The sequence below is a fragment of the Pyrus communis genome, chromosome 5 (assembly GCF_041283825.1).
Source record: "Pyrus communis isolate YQ-2024b chromosome 5, ASM4128382v1, whole genome shotgun sequence".
Taxonomy (NCBI): Eukaryota; Viridiplantae; Streptophyta; class Magnoliopsida; order Rosales; family Rosaceae; genus Pyrus; species Pyrus communis.
This window is the reverse complement of record NC_142569.1, coordinates 4,104,326-4,127,595: the sequence shown is the minus strand read 5'-3', so window position 1 is coordinate 4,127,595 and position 23,270 is coordinate 4,104,326. Positions and strand designations below refer to the sequence as shown.

At 36.0% G+C, this 23,270-nt stretch overlaps 3 protein-coding genes and 1 pseudogene across 4 annotated transcripts; all 4 read left to right on the top strand.

The window, feature by feature from the left end:
* The first annotated feature begins 3,310 nt into the window (after positions 1 to 3,310).
* LOC137723112 (uncharacterized) lies at positions 3,311 to 4,746 on the top strand. 2 transcript variants are annotated; one of them, XM_068462278.2, is made up of 2 exons: positions 3,311 to 3,873; positions 4,345 to 4,746. In XM_068462278.2, exons 1-2 carry the CDS (start codon positions 3,334 to 3,336, stop codon positions 4,504 to 4,506), a joined length of 702 nt encoding a protein of 233 aa, XP_068318379.2. In that variant the 5' UTR covers positions 3,311 to 3,333; the 3' UTR covers positions 4,507 to 4,746. The 2 variants fall into 2 exon arrangements, 1 of the variants encoding a protein (XP_068318379.2); XR_015961994.1 differs by having other exon boundaries at positions 3,732 to 3,873; positions 4,334 to 4,487.
* Positions 4,747 to 9,320: 4,574 nt separating this feature from the next.
* Positions 9,321 to 12,539, top strand: LOC137725661 (GDSL esterase/lipase At5g45670). Its single transcript, XM_068464431.2, has 5 exons — positions 9,321 to 9,709; positions 10,481 to 10,605; positions 10,704 to 10,949; positions 11,369 to 11,624; positions 12,068 to 12,539. The coding sequence occupies exons 1-5, from the start codon at positions 9,463 to 9,465 to the stop codon at positions 12,289 to 12,291; spliced, it is 1,098 nt and encodes a 365-aa protein (XP_068320532.1). The 5' UTR covers positions 9,321 to 9,462; the 3' UTR covers positions 12,292 to 12,539.
* Positions 12,540 to 15,422: 2,883 nt separating this feature from the next.
* LOC137723538 (GDSL esterase/lipase At1g29670-like) lies at positions 15,423 to 19,376 on the top strand (annotated as a pseudogene).
* A 935-nt stretch (positions 19,377 to 20,311) lies between these two features.
* On the top strand, positions 20,312 to 22,569 carry LOC137723031 (GDSL esterase/lipase At1g29670-like). Its single transcript, XM_068462186.2, has 5 exons — positions 20,312 to 20,663; positions 21,140 to 21,267; positions 21,362 to 21,607; positions 21,729 to 21,975; positions 22,179 to 22,569. Exons 1-5 carry the CDS (start codon positions 20,408 to 20,410, stop codon positions 22,397 to 22,399), a joined length of 1,098 nt encoding a protein of 365 aa, XP_068318287.2. The 5' UTR covers positions 20,312 to 20,407; the 3' UTR covers positions 22,400 to 22,569.
* Positions 22,570 to 23,270: the final 701 nt, after the last annotated feature.

Below are 23,270 nucleotides of genomic sequence, written 5' to 3'. Positions count from 1 at the left end.
GAACCACTCTGTCTTCATGTTCGTGATCTAAATTCCTGAGATTGAATCCTTCCCTTCCTTTCTTATCCATCCTTCACCTTCATCATCCCCAGTTTTCACAACTCATTTCACCTTAGTCCAGAAATTCAAATTCACTATTCAGATTTATTACAGATTCACAATTCAAAATCATATAACTTCAAATTCCATTCTTTTCAAAATGTGCTCGCACCCTTCTCCTGCTCCATCAGATTAATTTCAGTACCGAAGTCAATCCAGTTTATTAGATTCAATCTGCCTTCGTAAAATTAATCACAGCAATCTGAATAAATTTTTACTTGAAGATAATATTTCATATGTTCTAGAGTCATATGTGTCACACTTCCTGCATTTGTGAAAGCTGGTGAAGCGCAAATAATTATGTCTCAAATTTCTTTCCCTTGTAACATGTTTATTTACTAGAAATGGAAAAAAAAAAGGATTGGACATGTTACTTATAATTCTTTGTTTTTCAGTTATTGGGTCACATATTTCTTCATTCTTTTATGTGTTTGCATGGAAAAAAAAATCATCCCAAGTAAATATGCCATTAATTTGTTAAAAAACAAAGAAGAATATTTCAATTATTAAATGATTTCTTCTTTTACAAACGATAGCATTAATGGATTAAATAATTAGTTGTTGGGAGAAAAATAATTGGTGGGAATCAAACCCGCACTATAGTACATAAACTTGATTGCTTTTGACGGAAAAGTGGAAAACTTGCGAATCATTAAATGATGAAAAAGACAAAAGAAAAACACCTGCAATCGAAGATTTATTCTTTTTACATATGGACATATATAACTGTTCATAATGTAAGTACTGAGCTTATTATGCCCAACTATAGCAATCATAATCGAAGGAGAAGAATATTGTCTTCGTGGGTCCAAATAATATCAAGCAAAATAAGTATTGTTCATTTCACCAAAGTAAGAAATGGCAACTCACCAAGTAGAGTGCTTAGGCCCTAGGGGCAGGGTGCGGTTGGATATATAGATGAGAGTGGGGATTGATTGGGATATCAATTGTATTTTGTGCACAAGTCTAAATTAGTACTAAAATATTTGTGGGCTTAAAAGGGTTCCCGATTTCAAACGCATGACGAAAGGGCACAACTGATCATCAATTTTCCTTGTTTTTGGTTCAACCCATAAGTAACCGTTTATATCACAACATTGTCCACTTTTCTGTTGGCCCATGCTTACAACTGTATATATCCCATTTGCAATTACAAATTTATTCTCCCATGCCTCCCGTTTCTTCTTACCACCACTCACATTGTCTTTGAACTTTTTTTTTTTCCAAAATTTTCAACACATATAGGGCTTTTTGATTTTTATGTATATATGCTGCAAGTGCAAGACTTCTAAGATTTCACTCATCTTGAAATTATTTAAGTATTTAAGGGATTGTGGGCAAGAATGCGTGCATGCATGTGAAAGACACGGTACGTCCATTTCATGAATGTCAAATGATGGGCTGCTCTACTATGGATTGTGGTCCTTAATCTAATCAATCAGAATTTTCTTAGTTCGTTTAAAGTTAATTACCCAATGAGTTATATCATTAATTATTTTTAATAATTTCTAATTTACTCTAATATACAACAAAATGAATTCAAATTGGATAAGAAAGCAGAAACATAGCCCTAATTATGCTAATTGCTAATTAACCATAAATATACAATGAAAAATAACAATAACAATACCATGCAATCTGAGTCTCAATCACTTGAGCAGCAGATATAAAGTTAGGCTTGTATACAATCAACTTCATCAGGAACCCTCAGCCATCTCTTTCAAGAGAACGACAACGTCGTCTGATGATCCAACGAGATATATCGTGCACTTGCAGTTCGCTTTCTTCCAACAGCACAAGAGAAGTAAAAATTGTCAGCCTCGAGCTCAAGCAAGGAAGAACTATCATGGAGAGTGATACATTCTATAACGCAAAAATAAAGTTAGCCTACCTCCCTCCTAAGCATGAGCAATATATAGCTATCTTTCCTAAAGTTGACAAGGACCTTCAGGCTTCAGCCAAAGATTTCAAGATTCACTCTTCAGTCCTCCCCCAAGACCTAACACAAATGAAGGGAAGCCAGCCAACATGCATAACGAGACCGATATTTTGGCGGGTGGCTGTGGTCACACCAAAAGATGCAGAAAAATCTCAAAATTCAGTCAGATTGTGACGAAGAATATCCACAAAGAGGCAGAGTGGAGACATACGTTGCTGTTTTGTGTTTTTGTTTTGTTTTGGGTTCGGCAATGCCGAGGAGGTCGATGACACGGAGCCAAACATTTGCATCCAATTCAAACAAAAGTTTTGGTTCTTATATTTATTTTCTGAGAGGTTATACAACTTAGGACTTGCAGTGCACTATGTTTGTATGTGATCCCACCACCAACATTGCACAATTTCTAAGTGAATTGGTATTCTGTGAGTTTACTATACTTAGAGTCCAAAAGACTTCTCGTTTCTTGATTTAATGCATGAAATAAGGTTTATTTATTTATTTTTTTTTATGCAAGTTGGATTGGAAATTTCGATCAGACTGGAAAAATTCGGTTTTGAATCCATAACATCTCCAATCAAAATATTTAAAAAGCCGGATAGAAATTGAAATGTATTTTAAAAATTCAAAAACTTTCAAAATCTAATCCAATTTTATACGAAATTTACCAAACTAATAAGATCTCAATTTTTTGAGACACTCCACGGCAACACGGCGTATCCATTTCATGCAAGTCTCGTTTGAAAAACATACTCGTCACCGGCAATAATTTGAATAAATTGATTGCACTGTCTCTTTGCATGCCAAGTATTGTTAAGGCCACGCGTAATACTATTGGGCATGCAAACAAAGCCCAATAGCTTAAAGTTTTCTTTTGTTCTCATCACCAGCCCACAAACCTTCCCTTCGAATTGGACTTCGGTCCCCGACGTCACCAACATGGGACCCACCAACCTTCCTTCGCTCTCTTAATTCTGGTGGAACAAGAATTGTCTGTTTTTCCACTTCCGGTGCTTTCCTGTGCTTTTCTATTTTGTGTGATCATGATTAAGCCACGTTAATATTTTATATTTTTTTATAGAGATAATAAGATAAAAATTAATAGTAATATAAAATATTAACATGATTTAACCGTGATCACACAAACAAAAGGCATCAGAAATAAGAGGGCAGACAATCCTTGTCCATTCTCATGACCCACAAATTCGACCTTAAATGATTCAATGATTAAAAATAAAAGGTTTATTAAAAATTATAATAATTTTAACTGCTGAATCAAATTTTAAAGATCCGGATTTATGAAACTAAACTTCTCGAACATTCTTAACCGTCGATCAATCATCAGTCCCTTACAGAGCTCCAAAATGGCCAAGACGACACCGTCGCACCAGACGCTTCTCTTCCTCACCGTTCTCCTCCTGACCACAGCACAGCCCTCCCAATCCTTCTCCTACTCTCAGTACCCAACCCTCTTCTCCCTCGCCCACTCGCTCATGACGCGGGTGGCCAACCTCCGGGAGGCACGCGGCGACGTTTCGGGATCGCAGGGGGCCAGGGCCATCGCGTCGAAGCTGGAGCGGGGGCTCGGGATGGGTGTGTGGGGGTTCACGTGGTCCGCCGGCTGGGACTATCTCAGGAACTACGCGTGGAGGGACTTTCCCTATTCGGAGGTATACGGCGCCGTTGCGGACGCCAACGAGTTGCTGAGGTGGCTGGGTGACTTGACACAGAGGCAATCGGATTCCGATCGAGCCGTTTGGGTCGCGCAGAATTACCAAACTATCCTCAAGGTTTCCAATTCGCTGCTCCGTCGGCTCCTCAAAGTGTTCTACCACTCGGTACGCACGTCTCACTTGTTACTTAAGCGGAAACACATTTTACAAAAGACTTTAACTAGAAGTACTTTTTATTATGAAGTATTTTAAAACTTTTACGTTGACCATATAATTCGTTTAGATATGTTTTTAAAATAAATGAAAATATTTTTAGTGAAAATAAGTTTAGAACTTATTTTTAATAAAAATAAAAGTAAATTCTGAAAAAAAAACACTTGAAGTGTTATGTTAAATGCATTTCAAATGCTTTTAAAATCTGAAAACATTTTTTTTTTTAAATATTTTTAATTATTGAAAAAGACTTCTAAACGAGCATGTGGTTAAAATCATTTTGATTGTTTGACTTTTCCGAAGCAAATTCAAGTAGACCCTTAAATATAGTGTTAACACACACACACACACACAAGTTTTATAAAGTGTGTGACGGTGTAGTACAAGTGTTCTAAAGTGTGTGACAGTGAAGTGGTGTGACAGGGAACGTTGAGAGAAATGGTGAAGACAGTGCAGAGAGAGGTGGTGGAGGGTGAGCTATTAAGGGATTGTCTTGAATTGGGCTCCAATGATTTGAACGGTGTGATTCAAATCCTCAAGGATTTGGAATCGCAAAACGGTTCCACCACCCACCAAGAACTATGACTTAAGAGCTATATATATATGTGTGTGTGTGTGTTTGTAGCTTGTAATTAGTATTTTCTTTTAAGTAGGGAGCTTTGTTGGCTTGAAGTCATCTTTTTTCGTTATAGATAACAAAATTTTGTTTTCTCGGTTTTGTTTGTATTTTGAATCTTTGATGGAGAGAATAGGAATGGTTTTTGTAATTTGAAACACTTTCAATCTCAGGAGAATAGTAATGCACTTGGGAAATAATTGTCACGTTTTTAATGTCCTTTAGTCCCAATAATTATGGCCCCTCAACTTAGAGGACAATGGGCTCCTTTATTTATTGTTCATCGAAACCAATGTCAATTTAGAGATTGTTCATGTGTTTGGAACTCTTTCGTAGGAGATTTTTTTTAGTATAATTGGAACACATGTCGATACATCATATGTCATACTACAAGTAGAGGAACACTTGGAAATTTTTTTTTTTGTTCACTTATATTATAATATGTGGTATATCAATGTGTTTTGGGCACATAAAGCACGGGTAGTACACTATAGTCATTATACAATCTTTTGCTTCATAAGGCTCATTTGGTATTTAGAATTGGATTGGAGGTAGAAGTGAATAATTTTTCACTAGGAAGGGATCATAAGATGACAAGACATGAGGAAAACACGTTTTTTCTAATTCTGCCGTTTTCAAAGGATTGGAATGGATAAGTTTTATTCATGAGTAATCCATTTTCTTCACTCTAATTGGACATAATTTTTTCATTTCTTACCTTAACATACCTTAAAATTAGGGAGGTAAAATTTTCAATTTAATTCTAGATATGAAATGAGCTCATGGTTTCTTTCACTAAGATAGAGTGTGACTACCTTTTAAAATAAAGTAAGTCCCTTGAGACATGTTTGAGAGTGCTTATAAAATAAAGCCTTTCTACTAAAAGCGTTTTTGCTCGAAACACGTCAAAATCGTATTAGTTACTAATCTTTTCATGCAAGTTCACTTTTAGATAACGAACTATGCTCGTCGATCATGGCCTAGCATGCATACACCCAAACATATGAATGGTGTCGTGGACCCAGTTTCTCCAAATCCATCTTCTCTTTTGCTAATAAAGATGGAACAAAGCTTAGAATTTGTTTAAATCAGATCTAGCTGGCCATGGCCTCCCATAAATAAGTGGCATGTGGTGGGTGATGAAATAATTGAAACCAAATATTTGATAGGTGATAAGATTGAGAGAGTTTTCAGTATGCTCGGAACACGAGACAGAATATCACATGTCATTAAACAATTAGAGAGACACTTGGAAAAAAAAAATTTCTCCAGTTGTACAATGACATGTGATATTCCGTCTCATGTTTCAAGCACACCAAAAAATCTCTCGATATGATATGTTCAAGTAGTATTACTAGGCTACTAGTATCTCTACCTCAGCTACTTATTTAAATTGTGTCACTCTCCTTGCGATAAAAAACACTTAACTGCGATCACTTTCTTATGAGTAATGATATTCATACTATGTTTTTATATCATATTTCTATACCACCTTAGGTGACATCTAATGTGAACAGCCACATCATTTGAAAAATTTGCAAAACCCAATGAAAGGAAGGAGAAAGACTCCACGTATACCACAATCATCATTTAATTAACTAGTTTTTCTTAATTATTAGTTTATTAAATAACAAACTAAGTTTCAAAATTTGATTAATTCAAATGAAGTGGTTGTCCACATCAAATACTACCTAAGATGATATGAAAATATGATACAAAAATATGGTATGAATAGCATTACTGCTTTCTTATTAATGCGATCATTCCTTCACCTATCCCCTTTCCCATAAATTCCATTTGATTATATTAAATGAGGGCACGGGTCTTGGTGCTGCTGGTGAAACTCATGCTCTTCAAATCTTTACTGGATATTACAAGATTTAATTGTTCGTGCAGAGCATGCATGTAATGGAACCATTTGTTTCATGTGTTTCAAGTTATAGACCATTTATTCCCTCACACACACAAATTCACAATCAAATGTTTTAAGCTCTTGCATTTCCCCCCTCAAACAAAAATTGTAAAAGAGAAGTAGATCGTGGTCAGGCTAGTTAGTCAGAGCACATGCGTATGTCAGTCCTTTTACACTGATCAAGTTCAAATCTCTTTTTGTAGATTACAGTAATTTAGAATATCAATTTGTAAAAAGTAAGGAAAAAGAAAGGTTTGGACTAGTGACTTGCCTCTAAAGATAACAATTTGACTCACTACACTTATCATCCATTGATCACTCATTGAGATAGATATAAATATGAGAATTTAAGTATTCAGATATGAAAACCACATAAAGTATCAATATACTGTCAATTTGTCACGATAATAGTGCTATCTAGGAGCATTTCCGTATAAACACCAGCAGTGATTAGCTTTTACAATGACAAAAGCTATACAAGCTCTTTAAACTTTCACACAGAAGCAAGCAAACCAGCCAAAAACCTCTCCTATAAAGTGAACAAGATAAACATTATAAATTTATATTTTGGCCCTATATTGTAATGTTTGACTTCTCGGCTCAGGGACCACCGTGGATGAAGGAGACAGATGAGATGAGAAAAATCGATTTCCATTGAGGTGCCACTTTCCTTTCACGTCTGAGTCAACGTAAAAAGGGTGGACTCTAGCCTGTCAAATTGACTAGCAAAACGTGTCAAGTTGGTTCACAATATTTTGCATCTTAATACATTTTTCACTCGGTTTTTAAAGTATAAACACGTATTAAGTATAAAAACACTTACAAATTACTCATAAGATGATGCATTGGATCAATCAGATGATGATACATCAGACTAATCAGATGGTGTATATGAGACCCTTGAAATGGTGCTACGCCATTTTATGGATTGAATCTACCACTAAATGGAACAAATGTATCAATCAATGGACCGTAATGATAGTATTTTCAAGTGTTCGTGCTGCAGTCAAACTCCATTTTACTAATGTTTAACTCCCCCCTCTAACACACTTTCTTTGGGGTTTATTTTTCTTCTTTTGTAGTTAGGTGCTTACTGTTTTGGCCAAAGAAATTTTGGTTCATACTTCTCAATTCTCATCACATTTTGGGTAGCTGGGTTTGCTTTTTTTATAGCTGGCTTTCACTATATTGTGCATTTTTTGTCTTCCCCTTCCACATGAAATGGAGACCACCGACGGGTAAGTCAATGAAAACTTCAGAAAGAGACATCTTTCTTACCATATTGTGTATTCATTTTTCTTGTCATTCATGCTAGCTAGCTGGGGAGATGGTTGTAAAGGCGGTTATCCTTACAGGGCATGCAATGTAATTGCAATTTGGCCCAAATCATTAAAGATTTGCCACCCTCCCACATTAAATTGCATGTGGGTTGGTTTGGTCTACATTTTTGTAGAACATGCTCAAGACCAATGCCATTGCTAGGCCGAACAATGCTAGGGAAATTATATGTTTTTACTACATGAATGTACTATTTGACGTTGTAAGTGATGCATACATTTTAGATTTAACAAGATAAATTTATTAATTGACGTGATATTTATATATTATTTGTTACATTATATGGTACATTAATGTACGTGATAAAAAAATTGATCTCCATATTATTTTCTTTGCTAGACAGATTCTTCGCACACCAATAATTATGTTATGTCTTGATTCTTGAATCTCAGCCCTTGATTTTATCTGTTCCCTATGACCATTTTTCTAGATCAGGATATAGCTCTTTTTTATTTAATTATTTGCTTGATCAGTTCTGTAATGCACTAAATGGTGAGGAGCCAAAGTCAAGGCAAAACGTACGCAGAGATTGCATTAGGGGACCACAGAACTCTAGAAAAAAGTTGACTTGGAATAGTTGTGCACATCACCAAACACAAGACCATGGATAGCAGGTCCAAAACTAGTGTAGCACAGACATAGCAGTGTTACATATATTAACATCAATGATTAGGATAAAACATTATCCATTTAGTTAATTATGATTGATGCCATAATACATGGTGTCAATTCCATTTTACTGTCCAAATCTCCAATTTCTGTTCACGGTGCTTTATAATCTCTTTTCTTATGCCATGTTTACTTGGAACGAAGAAATACATGAATGGGGCAAGACTAATCAGGAATATGGTAGAGGAGGAATGAGTAAGTGATCAACTATTCCGTTCGAATCAATCTAATTTAAAACGGAGCAAAATATAGGGCGTAAATTGGACGTGACCCCCACTCTCCAAAACCTCCTTGAAGCCTGCATAAACTTACAAAGTTATGTGCAATTCTTCATAAACATTTAAGCTATTTGATCCTCCACAATCTATACCAAGTCCAGCTCCGCCAATGAATACCCAAACTAGAACAATTTCGATACTCATCCCAAGTAACTAACTAAACATGCCACCATAATAAAATATCACTCCTGGCAAAAGTAGATTTGAACAAATAGAAGCCAATGGTGTCACAATGTTAAGGTCCTAGGAGAGCTACACAAATTTAGTGCGAGATTACCAATATGCCATGCTGATGATTGATTAATACAATTATTAATGTTAATGTATCATTGGTCGAGTTATTAATTCGAAGTACCGACGTCAAGGGCCAAGATGCACAACGGATACACAAGACTTTGATCAAATGCAAAACTTCATTATTGAAGAGGTATTGGGGAGGGAGAGAGAGAGAGAGGGTGTTAGAGCTGGCTTTGCCAAACAGTCGACTCTTACATTATATCCGCGTGTAATTAATGCCTCGAACCAACTATCTCAACTGTAAAAGATATGCATTGCCTGCCATTGCTTCCCTGCTATTATATATTCTCATCATGTCTTGCTTTTACTCCTCACACACTCACCTTCCTTCTTTAGGGTTTCTCTCTCACCTTCTAGCCATTTGGTCCATCTCATTCTTCTTCCCCCAGCTTTTAGTTTTAATTTACTGCTAAATTGGGGTCGATACTACGATGGCGGGAACGGCGAGGAGAATGTGGGTGGCGACTGTGGTGGTTTTGGCCGTGAGCATGTGGTGGGGTGGCGCTAGGGCTGAACCGCAAGTGCCCTGCTACTTCATTTTTGGGGACTCTTTGGTTGATAATGGCAATAACAACCAGCTGCAGTCCTTGGCCAGAGCTGACTACTTGCCTTACGGGATTGACTTTGGTGGACCGACCGGAAGATTTTCCAACGGAAAAACCACCGTTGATGTTGTTGGTGAGCTTCTCTCTCTCTATTCCTCTCTCGTTCTCATTTCCACTAACATTTGCCATGCATGCTTGCACTTTTCTTTGTTCTATAAAATCATTACAAGAGATTCTTTCTTGCAACCAATATTTAGATGTTGTTGTCCAATATTTGTTTTTAAAGTGTTACAAAAATATATCATTCGTTCAATAAACAATTATCACATGGTAAATTATTACATAAGAGAATCTCTCGTGCCAAATTGCACGCGTAAAGGCTATTAATGTGATGCCATGTTGTAGCTAGTCTAGTAGGCCCGTCCAAATAAGTAAAATAATGTGATATCATAATGTTTGGTCCGGCAAGGTTTTAGCGCAGTTACGAAATTGCACCCTATCTTTCTTGTACAAATTTCTCTTTACATACCTTTTCTCTAAACAAAATTTTTAAACTGAAATTGTGAAATTACAAATCCTGTTTTGTGTGTATTTGACATGCATAATGTTCTGCTAAATAGCTGATTATGATCACTTAATTTTTACATCAATCTCGTGTCAATTATTTGTGAAAACCTGCATTTGATATAAAAAAAAATTTAGACCAAGAATTCTCTTATATATGACCTCGAAGTGAGGAAATCCCATATATATTTAGTTACATGATCATATAATTCAAGTGGGGAAAAATAACTGCATGTGTGCATAGTAAAAACCATGTTACATGGGAGACACAAACCACTTACCAAAACAGTGAAATTCACCTTAACTAAGTTACTGATGACTTCAAGTTATCTGCTTGCAGCTGAGCTTCTGGGTTTTGATGATTTCATCCCTCCCTATGCAACTGCTAGAGGCCAAGACGTACTCAAAGGAGTAAACTTTGCATCTGCAGCTGCTGGAATTAGAGAGGAAACTGGACGCCAATTGGTAATTACAATTTTCCGTGACACATATGTTCACTAGAACATTAATTATGCTTAATATGTCTTAATTGTATCTAATCAAGTCTTAATTAAATGTTGCAGGGAGGTCGTATTACATTTAGTGGTCAGGTAAAGAATTACCAAAACACTGTGTCCCAAGTGGTGAACTTACTAGGTGGTGAGGACCAAGCTGCAAATTATCTAAGCAAATGCATACACTCAGTTGGATTAGGCAGCAACGATTACCTTAACAACTATTTCATGCCCCAATTTTACAACACCGCCAACCAATTTACCCCGGAGCAATATGCCGATTCGCTTATTCACGATTACAGTCAACAGCTGAGGGTTAGTTTTTCTCCCCTTCCATTCATTTTTTGTGCATTTAGGTTCATCAAGACCATTTTTAATGGTAATGAACTTCTAATGTTAACACAAAAGTAGCGTTATTTCGTCAAATAATCTAACATATTATATTGTCCGACGATTTGGTAAGAGATCATTTCGTATTAAGATCGTAACACTCCCTTGAATAGATCTATAGAGGTTATATAGTAACTATGATAACATTAAGCCCAAATATCGCACAAAAAGAGAATGGGCTTTAAGCTATTGTTATGTGTTACTTATTATATTATAGGTATGTATAGTTTTTGCTAATTTTCTTACGAACACGAGCGTAACTATATTATGAAACTTAATTAGGTGGTTTCCTTTAAAAACATTATATTATATTTGTTTAATGTTGATTGATGTGTGCTGTATAGATTTTGTACAATTATGGAGCAAGGAAGGTTGTGCTGTTTGGAATTGGTCAAGTAGGATGCAGTCCCAGTGAATTGGCACAAAATAGCCCAGATGGTTCCACATGCGTACAAAAAATAAACTCCGCAAACCAAATTTTCAATGGCAAGCTCAAGGCACTGGCCAATGAATTCAACACTAATCTAGCAGATGCAAGATTTATCTTCGTAGATACTTATGGCATTTTCCAGGACATAATAAGCAGCCCTGCACAATATGGTAATTACAAAGGGAGATTTTAAAAAACCCTCTATCATTCATCTTGAAAGCACAAATATATTTCTCCATTGCACACGTAAACCCTTTCGTTTTTCTTCTTTTTGTTGATTCGGTAAAAATTAACGAATAAGCAATCACACAATCACAAATGATTGATGAAGTACGCAAAATTGACAATTCTTGCTCTTGGTCATGTGATTGTTTTTCTGTTAATTTTAACATAATCGACTAATAAAGGAGGAAACTCAAGGTAAACATGTTGCAACACATTTTACATGAAACCTTTCTCTGGTTTTTTCAAGATAAATTTTAGTGTGGTTCATGAAGTTTGCCCCTAAATAATACTTAACACTCATAATTTTTTTTTTCTATTACTTTTAGGAAAATAAATTTGTGACATGGTTGGAACAAACATTTTGTGTTTTTGGTGTGTTTTTTTTCAGGATTTAGAGTTACAAACGCAGGCTGCTGTGGGGTGGGGAGGAACAATGGCCAAATTACATGTCTTCCTTTCCAAACACCATGCCAAAATAGGAACGAGTATCTATTTTGGGATGCATTTCATCCAACTGAGGCTGGCAATGCTGTTATAGCAAGGAGAGGATACAGCGCTGTTCGGGCCTCGGACGCTTACCCTATCGATATACGGCGGCTTGCCCTTCTTTAATCGTCGTCATCATCGTCGTGATCAATGATTATGGCTGCAGTGGCATATAATCATGCTTGCACACCATATCATAAAAAACAACTCGCAGCTATATATAATACGTATTGCATTCTCCTATGTCATGGGTTTCTTTGTTGCAATTGTTGCAGTTAATTATGTTTCCTTTAGATGTTCATCAAACTTTGATCTTCTTCTTGTGTACTGCTGAAAGGTTTAAATTAATACGAAAATGAATTTGTTTGGTTTTAGACTTTAGAGGTTCTATGAGTTGTCAATTTTAGTATTTTACAGACAGGTTGAATTTCTGTTTAAAAAAAAAAGAAAAAGAAAAAAAAAGACAGGTTGAATAGGTGAATAAGCGCATAGTATTATAATTTCACCCACCTAAAAAATTAAAATGCTATTTTTTCACCTATTATTATGTTGAATTTTCAGGTCGAGGGACGGTGACACATTCTAACGACGTCGATACCATCCCTAACTTAATAATTAACAAAATGTTCAATCCATCAGGATTTTATTACAAAATGACTCAGTATTAGTTAATTGAGCAATCATCTTTAAACTATTTATTTCTTCTTTGAGCAATCATCTTTCCCCCAGATGTGGGATAGCCAACAACCCCGGCACATGGAACACCATTTTAGTGGTTCACGCGCGAAGATCTACATATTGGCAATTGAAACTTAAAAATCGGCTCCAATGGCTTCCAAACTTGTTTCCAATCCTAAAATAACCTCTAACACAAATCTAAATTTACCTTGCCATCTTCGAATTTCTCTACCAATCTTGAACGCAACTGCAAAACTTTGGCTCTGCTAATCTATTCTTCGAATTTCCTCATCCTGTGATTTTATTTTTTCTTATGATATGAAAATAAATTATTACCTTGGAGTTATCATCATATACATAATTGAGCTAATACACTTGACCAATAAAAAGGAAAATCTGCTACAAGATTTAAGTCTTTAGAGCCAACTCAGTGGAGGCGTCGGAAAAAGTGGGGCTTCAAATAGTTGATGAATTTTCACTTAGGCTTATATGCGAGAACAAATTTTCAGAATCAAAACTTTTAACAGTTTCCCACCTATCCTTTTTCGCAACTATGTTTTCCGGCTAAATCCAATAGATGATGGAGGTTGAGACGGTGATTTTCGTGTACCTCTTCCTCTTGCATGTCGCTGGAGATCTGAAACGTCGACGACAGAGGAAAGGAGAGGAGAAAAGGCTAGTTGGTCTCTTCTTTTAACTTCACATAGTCACAAAGAGTTTGTACAACAGTGGAGCAAGGAAGGTAGCCTTGATTGGACTTGGCTAATTGAATGCACCCCATATGCAATTTCAACATTTGGTACAAATGGGACCGCGTGTGTTGATAAATTGAACAGTGGTGCCTAATTTAATAACCAAAATCTTGTATCTCTGGTCGATCAGCTCAACAAAAATCTGACCGATGCAAAATTTACCACGTCGACAGCTTTGGAATGGGCTCTGGAGACCCTGCAGCAGCTGGTACATGTTTATAATTTTGGGGACTACCCAACATCTTGATGGAGCTAGCTTCTCTGTTCTTCCACTTTTCATACCCTCTCATTCTTTTTATTTTGTGAGGTCACGATTAAATCACATCAACATTTTATATTGAATTTTTTGTAGAAATAATAAGACAAAAAACAACAGTAATATAAAATGTTGACGTGGCTTAACCGTGACCGCATAAATAGAAGGGGATGAGAGTGTATGGGAAGTGGGAGGGCAGAGAAGCCAGCTCTAGTAATATAAAATGTTGACGTAATTTAACTGTGACCGTACAAATAGGAGAAGATGAAAGTGTATGAGAAGTGGAAGGCAAAGAAGTCAGCTCCCTTCTTGATATGAATGCATTTGGGTATGTCTATTAATATGGTCTAACGTGACGTGAAAAGCGCATTAAAGAATGTGAAGTCTTAAATAAAAAATCAGAAAAAGTTAAATACAATTAGGCACCACTGTTTGCACAATGGTTTATTTATTTATTTAATCGTCTATGGTTGTATTCTAACTAGGGCCTTTCACAATCAAATATTTGAGAACTATACTTTTTAGAAGAAAACCCCAATATTTTAGAATACACCCTTAGCGGGGTCAGTCCCGTTCCTTCCTCTTTTCAGTAAATTATTTCTGAAAAAGCAAAATAAAAGGGCAATTCAACGCAATTAAGTACACATTTACATGCTTGAAATGAAATAAGTCATGAATCGAGTAAATTAGAATTAAGGAGATAGGAATGTGAATAATATCAATCAAGTACATTGCCTCTCTAGCATACTTATCTTAATATTTTTATTTTAGAACAAACGATATTATCTATATTAAGATCATCTTCAACTCATGAGATAAAACTTAAAATATAAGCTTTAAAACCCCCCAAACCGCCACTTAGTACTACGGACTAGGGGTATTCATCTTTACTTGTATGTGAAAGGTCTTAGGCTCGATTCTCGCCAAAAATGAATTTGAACCACATTGTTGTTAGCGCACTCTTTTACCCTCTTACATAAATTTTATTTTCAAACAAGTTACCGAAAAAAAATTAGGCTAAAATCATTATTTAATAATCTCGGACTAAAGTTTTAAGTCATAAGGGTTGGAGAAGAAAAACAGTTTAGATGGTCTAAGAGGGTAGGGGAGTCGGCTAACAATAATGTGGTTCAAATTCGCCTTTGGCAAGAATTGAATATAAAACATCTCATTTACAAATAAAGAAGAATATCACTAAACTGTAGTATCAAGTAACTACCAATTTTAATATTAACTAATTAGAATTAAGTGGATTGTCCTTCATTAACCTCAAGTCAAACGTATTAACTATTTCAGTTTTGAATTTCTTGCCATTGAGGCCTCAAATGTGGAGGGAGTGTAATTGAAACCTTTTAAGTTTTTAATTGATAAACTTATCGATCTTGATTCTTGACTAGTACATAGATTGGGTCCTCTACTATTCCCTTTGGCTACACATGCATGGAACATCTCCAAGCCTCTCTATATATATTCTCCCACCCTTCACCAATTTCTTCACATCTTACTTTGTTCTGGTATTATAAATTTATAAATTAATATCCTTTTCTCACAAAGGCAAATGAGGCAAGAATATGGTTTGTGATGAATATTGTTGTCATTGTGGTTTCAATGTTATCACAATCTCCACGAGTTTATGGAGAACAACAAGTACATTATTTCTTCATTTTAACGATTCATTGACCGATAATGGCAATAATAACCTTCTCGCGACATCTACTAGATAGTTAATTACCAGCCCTACGGGATTGATTTCCCGGAGGACCAACTGGAAGATTTTGCAATGGCCGCATCACAGTGGACATACTAAGTCTTACCTATTTCCTCTCTCTTACTTTCTCTTCCCCCCCCCCCCCCCTTCTCTCTCTCTCTCTCTATAGTTTGTGTTCTCGCTCCAGTTGTTATTTGTTTCATTATATAATAATTCTTATGAATCCTTATATTTCCTAGCTCGTCCTCGGTTTAACACTTTGCGGCATAAAGGTGCGGTTTGCAAATGATGACACATATTTTAAATTTACACACTATTAATTCTATCTGCCAATTTTTTTTATTCTTTATACTTGGTTTAGAACTTTAGAGGATATGGTTTAGAGGATAAGCCTTCAGTTAACCCTTAATTATCTCCATTACCACTTATCATGCTCACTAATATTCATCATTCCTTGTTTATTGCTTTGAATTCTATTTCCTGGTTTCGTAACTTTCTTAAACTTTAATTTTCTCTTTAATTGTAATTTTGGCTTTCTAGTTTACCTTTGGGGTGCAGCTCGGGTGGGTTGGGCAGGTTGGAAAGTCAACCCAATCCTAGCCCAACTTTTACAATTCGGGCTCGAGATCGGGTTGGGTTTCATTCGGGTTCATTTGGGCTTGGGTTTAATTGGGTTAAGATTTACTTGACTTGGGTTTGGGTTGCCTAACTTTGTTAAGTTTAATCTTGTAACAATTTAGTTTCCAAGAATTCCTGAAAAAAATTAAGCCAAGTATCATCAAAGCTAACTTACTCTAATTTCATAAATCAATCTACTATAAAGTTTTAGGATTTAGAGACTACAAATATGGGTTGACTAATCAAAGTCTTTTATTTCCTAAAAGCTTAAGTAATTATAATGGGTAATTTATTAAAAAAAATATTAGAAAGGGCGTTGGTTTTTGAACTTGGCACACTTGGGTGTAGTATGAGCATTAATTGATATGGGTTACAATTTGGTTAGATTGGGTTTGGTTAGTTTGGTTAGGTTGGGTTGGGAATGGATGGGCAAATGATCAACCCAACTCAACCCAATCAATGAATGGGTTGAAATTGGGTTGGGTTTGGGCATGTTATAACTAAAAAAAAAACCCACTTGTTCGGGTTTAAAATCAAATTAAACATGAACGGGTTTGGATTGGCCTAACCCAAGTTGCATCCCCAGTTTACCTTTCCTAATATTCATTGTCTTGTGTAAATCCGGACTTTCCCCTGAGAATAATAAAAAATAATTTTATCCAATACTATTTATTTTATTATGTATACGTTTTTGTAACTATATGTAAGTTTGGTTGCCGGACATGCAGAAAATGAGGCTAATATAAGATGCTTTATATTGCAATAATGCAGCTGAGCTTTTGGGTTTTGAGAACTCCATTCCACCAATTGCAACTACCAATGGCCAATACATTTTGAAAGGTCTGAATTATGCATCTGGAGGAGCAGCAATTCGACTGGAAACCGGCTGCCAATTGGTAACTAATTGAGTCACTATAAACGTCTCAACTTCTATGTAATATTAACCTATATTTAAGTAAAATATAACATGAGAAATGTTATTCATACCATGTTTTTGTACCACATTTTCACACTATCTTAGGTGACATTTGGTATGGACAACCACATCATTTGAATTAATCAGATTTTTAAATTTAGTTCATTATTTGATAAACTAATAATTAAGAAAAACTAGTTAATTAAATAATGATTGTGGTATACGAGGAGTCTTTCTCCTTCATTTACTTGGGTTTTGCAAAATTTTCAAATGATGTGGCAGTCTACATCAGATGCCACCTAAGATGGTATAAAAATGTAGCATAAAAGCATGATATGAATAACATTACTCATATAACATATCATTTCTCTTTGCTTGCAAGCTTAGATCATCAGGTACTACATCACGGAGAAACAGTCTTGCCCATTGCTGCTATACTGAAAGCTAATGAATCAACTTTCCAGTATTTAAACAAATGCTTATATTCAGTTGGAATGGGTAACAATGATTACATTAACAATTACTTCGAGAGTAGGATTCTCTCCCTCCTATTCCCGTCCTCTTCCCTCTCCTCCTCTCACACTTTGCTTTTTGTCTTATTGTCTTTATAAAAAATCAATATAAAATGTTGACGTGACTTAACTGTAACCACTCAAATAGGAGGAGAGGGAAGGGGAAAGAGAATCCTCCTCCATTACTTGAAGCCTCAGTTTTTTACCCCACCAGTAGAATATTTACTGTGACATCCCACATCGCCTAGGGGAATGATCCTTATATATATATTCCCATCCTTACCTAGCACGAGGCCTTTTGGGAGCTCACTGGCTTCAGGTTCCATTGGAACTCTGAAGTTAAGCGAAAAGGGGGCTTGAGCAATCCCAGGATGGGTGACCCACTGGGAAGTTGCTCGTGAGTTCCCAGAAACAAATCTGTGAGGACGTGGTTGGAGCCCACAGCGGACAATATCATGCTACGGTGGTGGAGCGGGTCCAGGAAGTGATCCGCCCCGGGCCGGGATGTGACAATTTGGTATTAGAGCCTAACCTTGGTCGTGGTGTGCCAACGAGGATGTCGGGCCCCTAAGGGGGGTGGATTGAGATATCCCACATCGCCCAGGGGAGTGATCCTTATATGTATATTCCCATCCTTACCTAGCAGGAGGCCTTTTGGGAGCTCACTGGCTTCAGGTTCCAGTGGAACTCCGAAGTTAAGTGAGTAGCACACGAGAGCATTCCCAGGATGGGTGACCCATCGTGAAGTTCTCGTGTGAATTCCCAGAAACAAAACCATGAGGACGTGGTCGGGGCTCAAAGCGGACAATATCGTGCTATGGTGGTGGAGCGGGTCCGGAAAGTGGTCCCTCCCGGACCAGGATGTGACATTTACCCCTGAACAATATGCTCAAGTTCTTATTGAACAATATTCTCGCCAAATATTGGTAACAATTTTTTATCATAACTTCAATCTTTTTAATTTTTGACTTCAAAATATAATAGTTTTGATTAAAATTTGATTGTTTAATTTGCTCCATATTATTTCTGTATATACTTTGTATGCGAATGGAGCAAGGAAAGTGGCCTTGATTGGAGTTGGAGCTATAGGTTGCAAATGCAGTTGCATCGTTTGGCACGAATGGTACCGCATGTGTCGATCGCATTAACCGTGCGGTCCAACTTTTTAACCAAAAGCTTGTATCTCTGGTCGATCAGCTCAACACTAAACTCACCGATGCAAAATTTGTCTATGTCAACAGTTTTGGGATGGGTACTTCAGGGATTCCCAATGAAGCTGCTGGTAAATATATGCGATGCGACTACAATCTACGGGGAAATGATATCTCAAAACATCTTTTCTCCTTCTGCTATTCGGTTATTTATGTCTCTTTATTTGGTTTTGAGTTATTATGTTGAAATGTCGAAAATTAACCGAATGTGTCGATGGTGGTAAAAAAAAAAAAAAAAAGAAAAAAAAAAAAAAAAAAGAAGGCGAAAATCACTTCCCATAATCTTTTGGTTTTGAAAGATAAAGCTGACATTGATTAATTAGTCGTTTCTTTTATTCATGTCAGGATTCAAGGTTGTGAATGCTCCCAGCTGCCCGGTGAATAAGTTCGGTCAATGTAATCCTGCCCAAGCTTCATGCCAGAATAGGAAGGAGTATGTATTTTGGGACGCGTTTCATCCAACTGAGGCCTTAAATCAAATCACTGCAAGAAGAACATACACTGAATTGGACGACTCGAACACTTATCCAATGGATGTCAGTCACCTTGTCCAAGCTTAGTCTATATGAGCGTGGAGGGGGTAGAATCCAAGCAAATATTTTACACGGAATTTAATCTTCCCCACTTATTCTGATAAGTTAATTGAAATCCCGAAACAGTATATTTAGGATCAAATGTGGCTCTTTTCATGTGTGAAATTCTCTTTAATGGCGTAAATGTTTAAGAGGTGGCGCTTTTTATTCCTCGTGTTAAAAGAAGGTAAATTTTCATTTTCAGTGCTTATATAAAAATTGAAATAATTGACGGCTACTTCCTTCCCAAATTTTACAACATATTCCAAAATATGGTTGGTCCGACTCTCCGACGGGGTTGACTTACATGAACAACAAATAATATTGCCTTGTGTTTCACAAAAAACATTTACCTCGTGCTTTAAGCACTTGAGTTGAATTTCTCTTCTCACTCTTTTATAGGATGTCCCCGAATGGACATCTCTCTCTCAATAGCTTGTATATATAAAAAAATTGCAGTCACCATTTCGTAAATAAAATTTCAATTATTTTTGTTTTTTTTTTTTTTTTTTTTAACGAGCATAACATTGCCACTTAATACTATGGTCTAATGGTATTTCTCTTCATTTGTAAGTAAGAGGTCTTATATTTGATTTTCGCCAAAAACGAATTGGAACCATATTATTGCTAGTTCATTGTGAGGCTAAACTCAATCCCCTCCCCTTAGTTTATGTGGTTTCGATTCTAACTACTGCGACTTAAGATATTAACCCGCCATAAGGTCACGAGTTTATTGTCTTTAATTAGTATAAATCTTTTTTGGATTTAATTTGTGTGATCAAGAGCATAACATGCTTACCCCCACGAACATCCCAATGGCTTTCATTCAACCAAAGACATTCCAACTTCGACCAAAAAACAAAAAAAAAAAAAACCAAAGACATTCAAAGTGTTAAAAAAAAAAACCCCAACCTTTCATATATATATATATTCTGTTTTGATAATATATACCTTCCCTTTCTTTTACTTCTCTTTCCGGTGTTATATACGAATTTTAAATTCTAGCTTATTCTTTCACAATGTCGACAAATGAAACAGCAAAATGGATGTCGATGATGGTTAATGTTGTTTTCGTGATTACAGTATCACAATCCTGCGTTCGTGGAGAACCAAAAGTACCTTGTTTCTTCATTTTTGGTGATTCATTGGCAGATAATGGCAATAATAACCGCCTCCGGACCCCGGCGAGAGCGAACTACGAGCCTTACGGGATTGATTTTCCACAGGGACCAACAGGGAGGTTTACCAATGGCCGAACAACTGTTGATTTTATAGGTCTGCACATTGTCTCTCTCATTCTAAATTTCATTCATGCACTCTAAATTCTTAACACACTATAGCCTTTTCTTTAAGTCTGATTTATTTTATCATGTAGTTTTGAGGTGCATTCGCTTCTTCTTCTTTTTTTCCTGTTCTTTTTGTCCTGTTCTTTTTGTCAAGCATTCGCTTCTTTAACGGCCGGGAATAAAGCTAGTAAGTTGTAAACTCGGGACGTTCTCAGTAAGCGGAATCTTGATGAATATCCAAATTTACATGATGAGTGCTTTTTAGAAATAATTGTACGCATTTGATTAGGTTTAGTTTAGGAAGATGATTTATGCACACATTTTTTTTTTTTAACACCCCTATTTATTTGTTATCCATAAAAGAAAACAAAATGCATACGCAACTTATAGCCGTGTGCGAGCACTATGCTTCACATTACAGCTGAACATAAAGGCGATTTTAAACTTCAATCTTTTACATTACAGCTGAATTTCTGGGTTTTGAAGTTCCCATCCCTTGTTATGCAAATACTAAGGGGTTCAAGAACATGGTTAGAGGTCTGAATTATGCATCTGCCTCAGCAGGAGTTCGAGATGAAACTGGCTCCCATATGGTAATTAATTAGCTAATCGTGATTAGAAAATGACTTAATTACATATGTAAATTCAGAGTAGCAATATATCATAATACATAATTTCTCCTTGTAGGGAGAGAATGTCAATTTAAATAAGCAATTACTGAATCACAAATCCACAGTCAAGCGCATTACTTCAATAATGGGACTTAAACGATTGTCTAGGCAGCATTTACAAAAGTGCTTATATTCGGTTGGACTGGGTAGCAACGATTACCTTATGAATTACTTCCAGCCCAAGTTTTATCCCACCAGTAAGCGATACACTCCCGAACAATATGCTTCAGTTCTTATTAAACAATATTCTAAGCAAATGAAGGTTAGTAACTAATTAACATAATGCTCTTGTGTTTAATTAATTTTCCATGTCTCTGAGACTCGAAACAACTGCATAAGAAAAGTTTGAGTGTTGACTTATTTCATTTATTGGTTCACTTAAGACTCTGTACAAGTATGGAGCCAGGAAGGTGGTCCTGAATGGAGTAGGACAGGTAGGCTGCACTCCATCTTCAATTTCAACTACAAATGGGTCTACATGCGCAGAAAATATGAACAATGCTGTTCAATTTTTTAACCAAAAGCTTAAGTCACTCGTCGATCAGCTCAACACCGAACTGACTCATGCAAAATTCATCTATGTTGACATGTTTGGAATTTCCGGAAGTTCATCAGAGGTTACAGCTGCAGGTTTTCAAACTCTCTTTGTGCTCTAATTTCTTTAATTACAAGATTATTATTAACTCTTATATTGCGAGACTTACATGCATTAATTATATGAAAAGGAAGTCATATGTGACGAGCTCATATATGCCAATTAAAATCCTAGCTTAGCCATATTTTCATAGATAGAACAAGCTAAAGTGTTATAATTTTTCTTTTTCATATTTTAGGAATCAAGGTGAGGAAAGCTAACTGTTGTCCAGTAGATGAATTTGGCCAATGTGTTCGTTCCAAAGGTACATGCCAGAACAGAAGTGAGTATGCGTTCTGGGATTTATTTCATCCTACTGAAGCTTCCAATCTCATCATTGCAAGAAAGTCATACAATTCTTCTAACTTGTCGGACACGTATCCAGCGAATATTCATCACCTAGTTCAGCTTAGGCTATAAAAATGGGTACTCTTGAAAGTATTATTTACATTGAAATTAGTCTTCCCCATGTACATATATAAAGATACAAATTAATCACCATGTGACATGTACAAGACCTAACTACGAAGAGTATACTATAATTGTATATATAATATATATGCAATTTTGCCAAGTTGGCATGAAATCAAGCTCTTAGCGTAATAGTCCAATTGTGACTCCAATTCAGTTCTACAAAGCTTTTTCTTTCATTGATTAAGCACTTCTATGAACTAATTATTTGGTTAGCAATATGTATTTTTCTTTCTAATTAATGTTTGAAAGACGTTTAAATTTCAAGTCCCCCTCTTCGGTAAAGTTGAACTAAGCATTCCAAGTATTTTGTACTATATCCGTGGAAGAGATTGATGGAAGTATAAGATATAGGTTGATAGACCTGTTAATGTGGTATGTACCCTAACTCCCGTATGCCTTTGCCTTTACGCATGGCATCTCTTAGTCTCATTTTCTTTGGTTGCGAGAATAGTTGTGCATGAGAACACATCTTTTTGTCCTCAATCTTAGAAACATATCAGCCACAAGCACATCAAGTAAATTGCTTGCCAATGAATTGGTAACCCTTTGAAAATTTGATCAAATTAACAAAGTTTTCAAACATGTTGAGAACATTATAATGTTTAAAAAGATTGTATCTTATAGATGAACAAAGTCTAAGATGAGTACGAGCCCATTCAGGGTTTCATTATTTATACAGCAGCCTTACTTTGAAGTAGATTTGTAACAGCTAATATGATATTTGTCATATCATTTGATGACTAAAAACTTGGATTTTTTTTTGGCTGTAGTATTAGATACCGGCAGGGATAGTAATTCTGTTACTTTTCATGGTGAG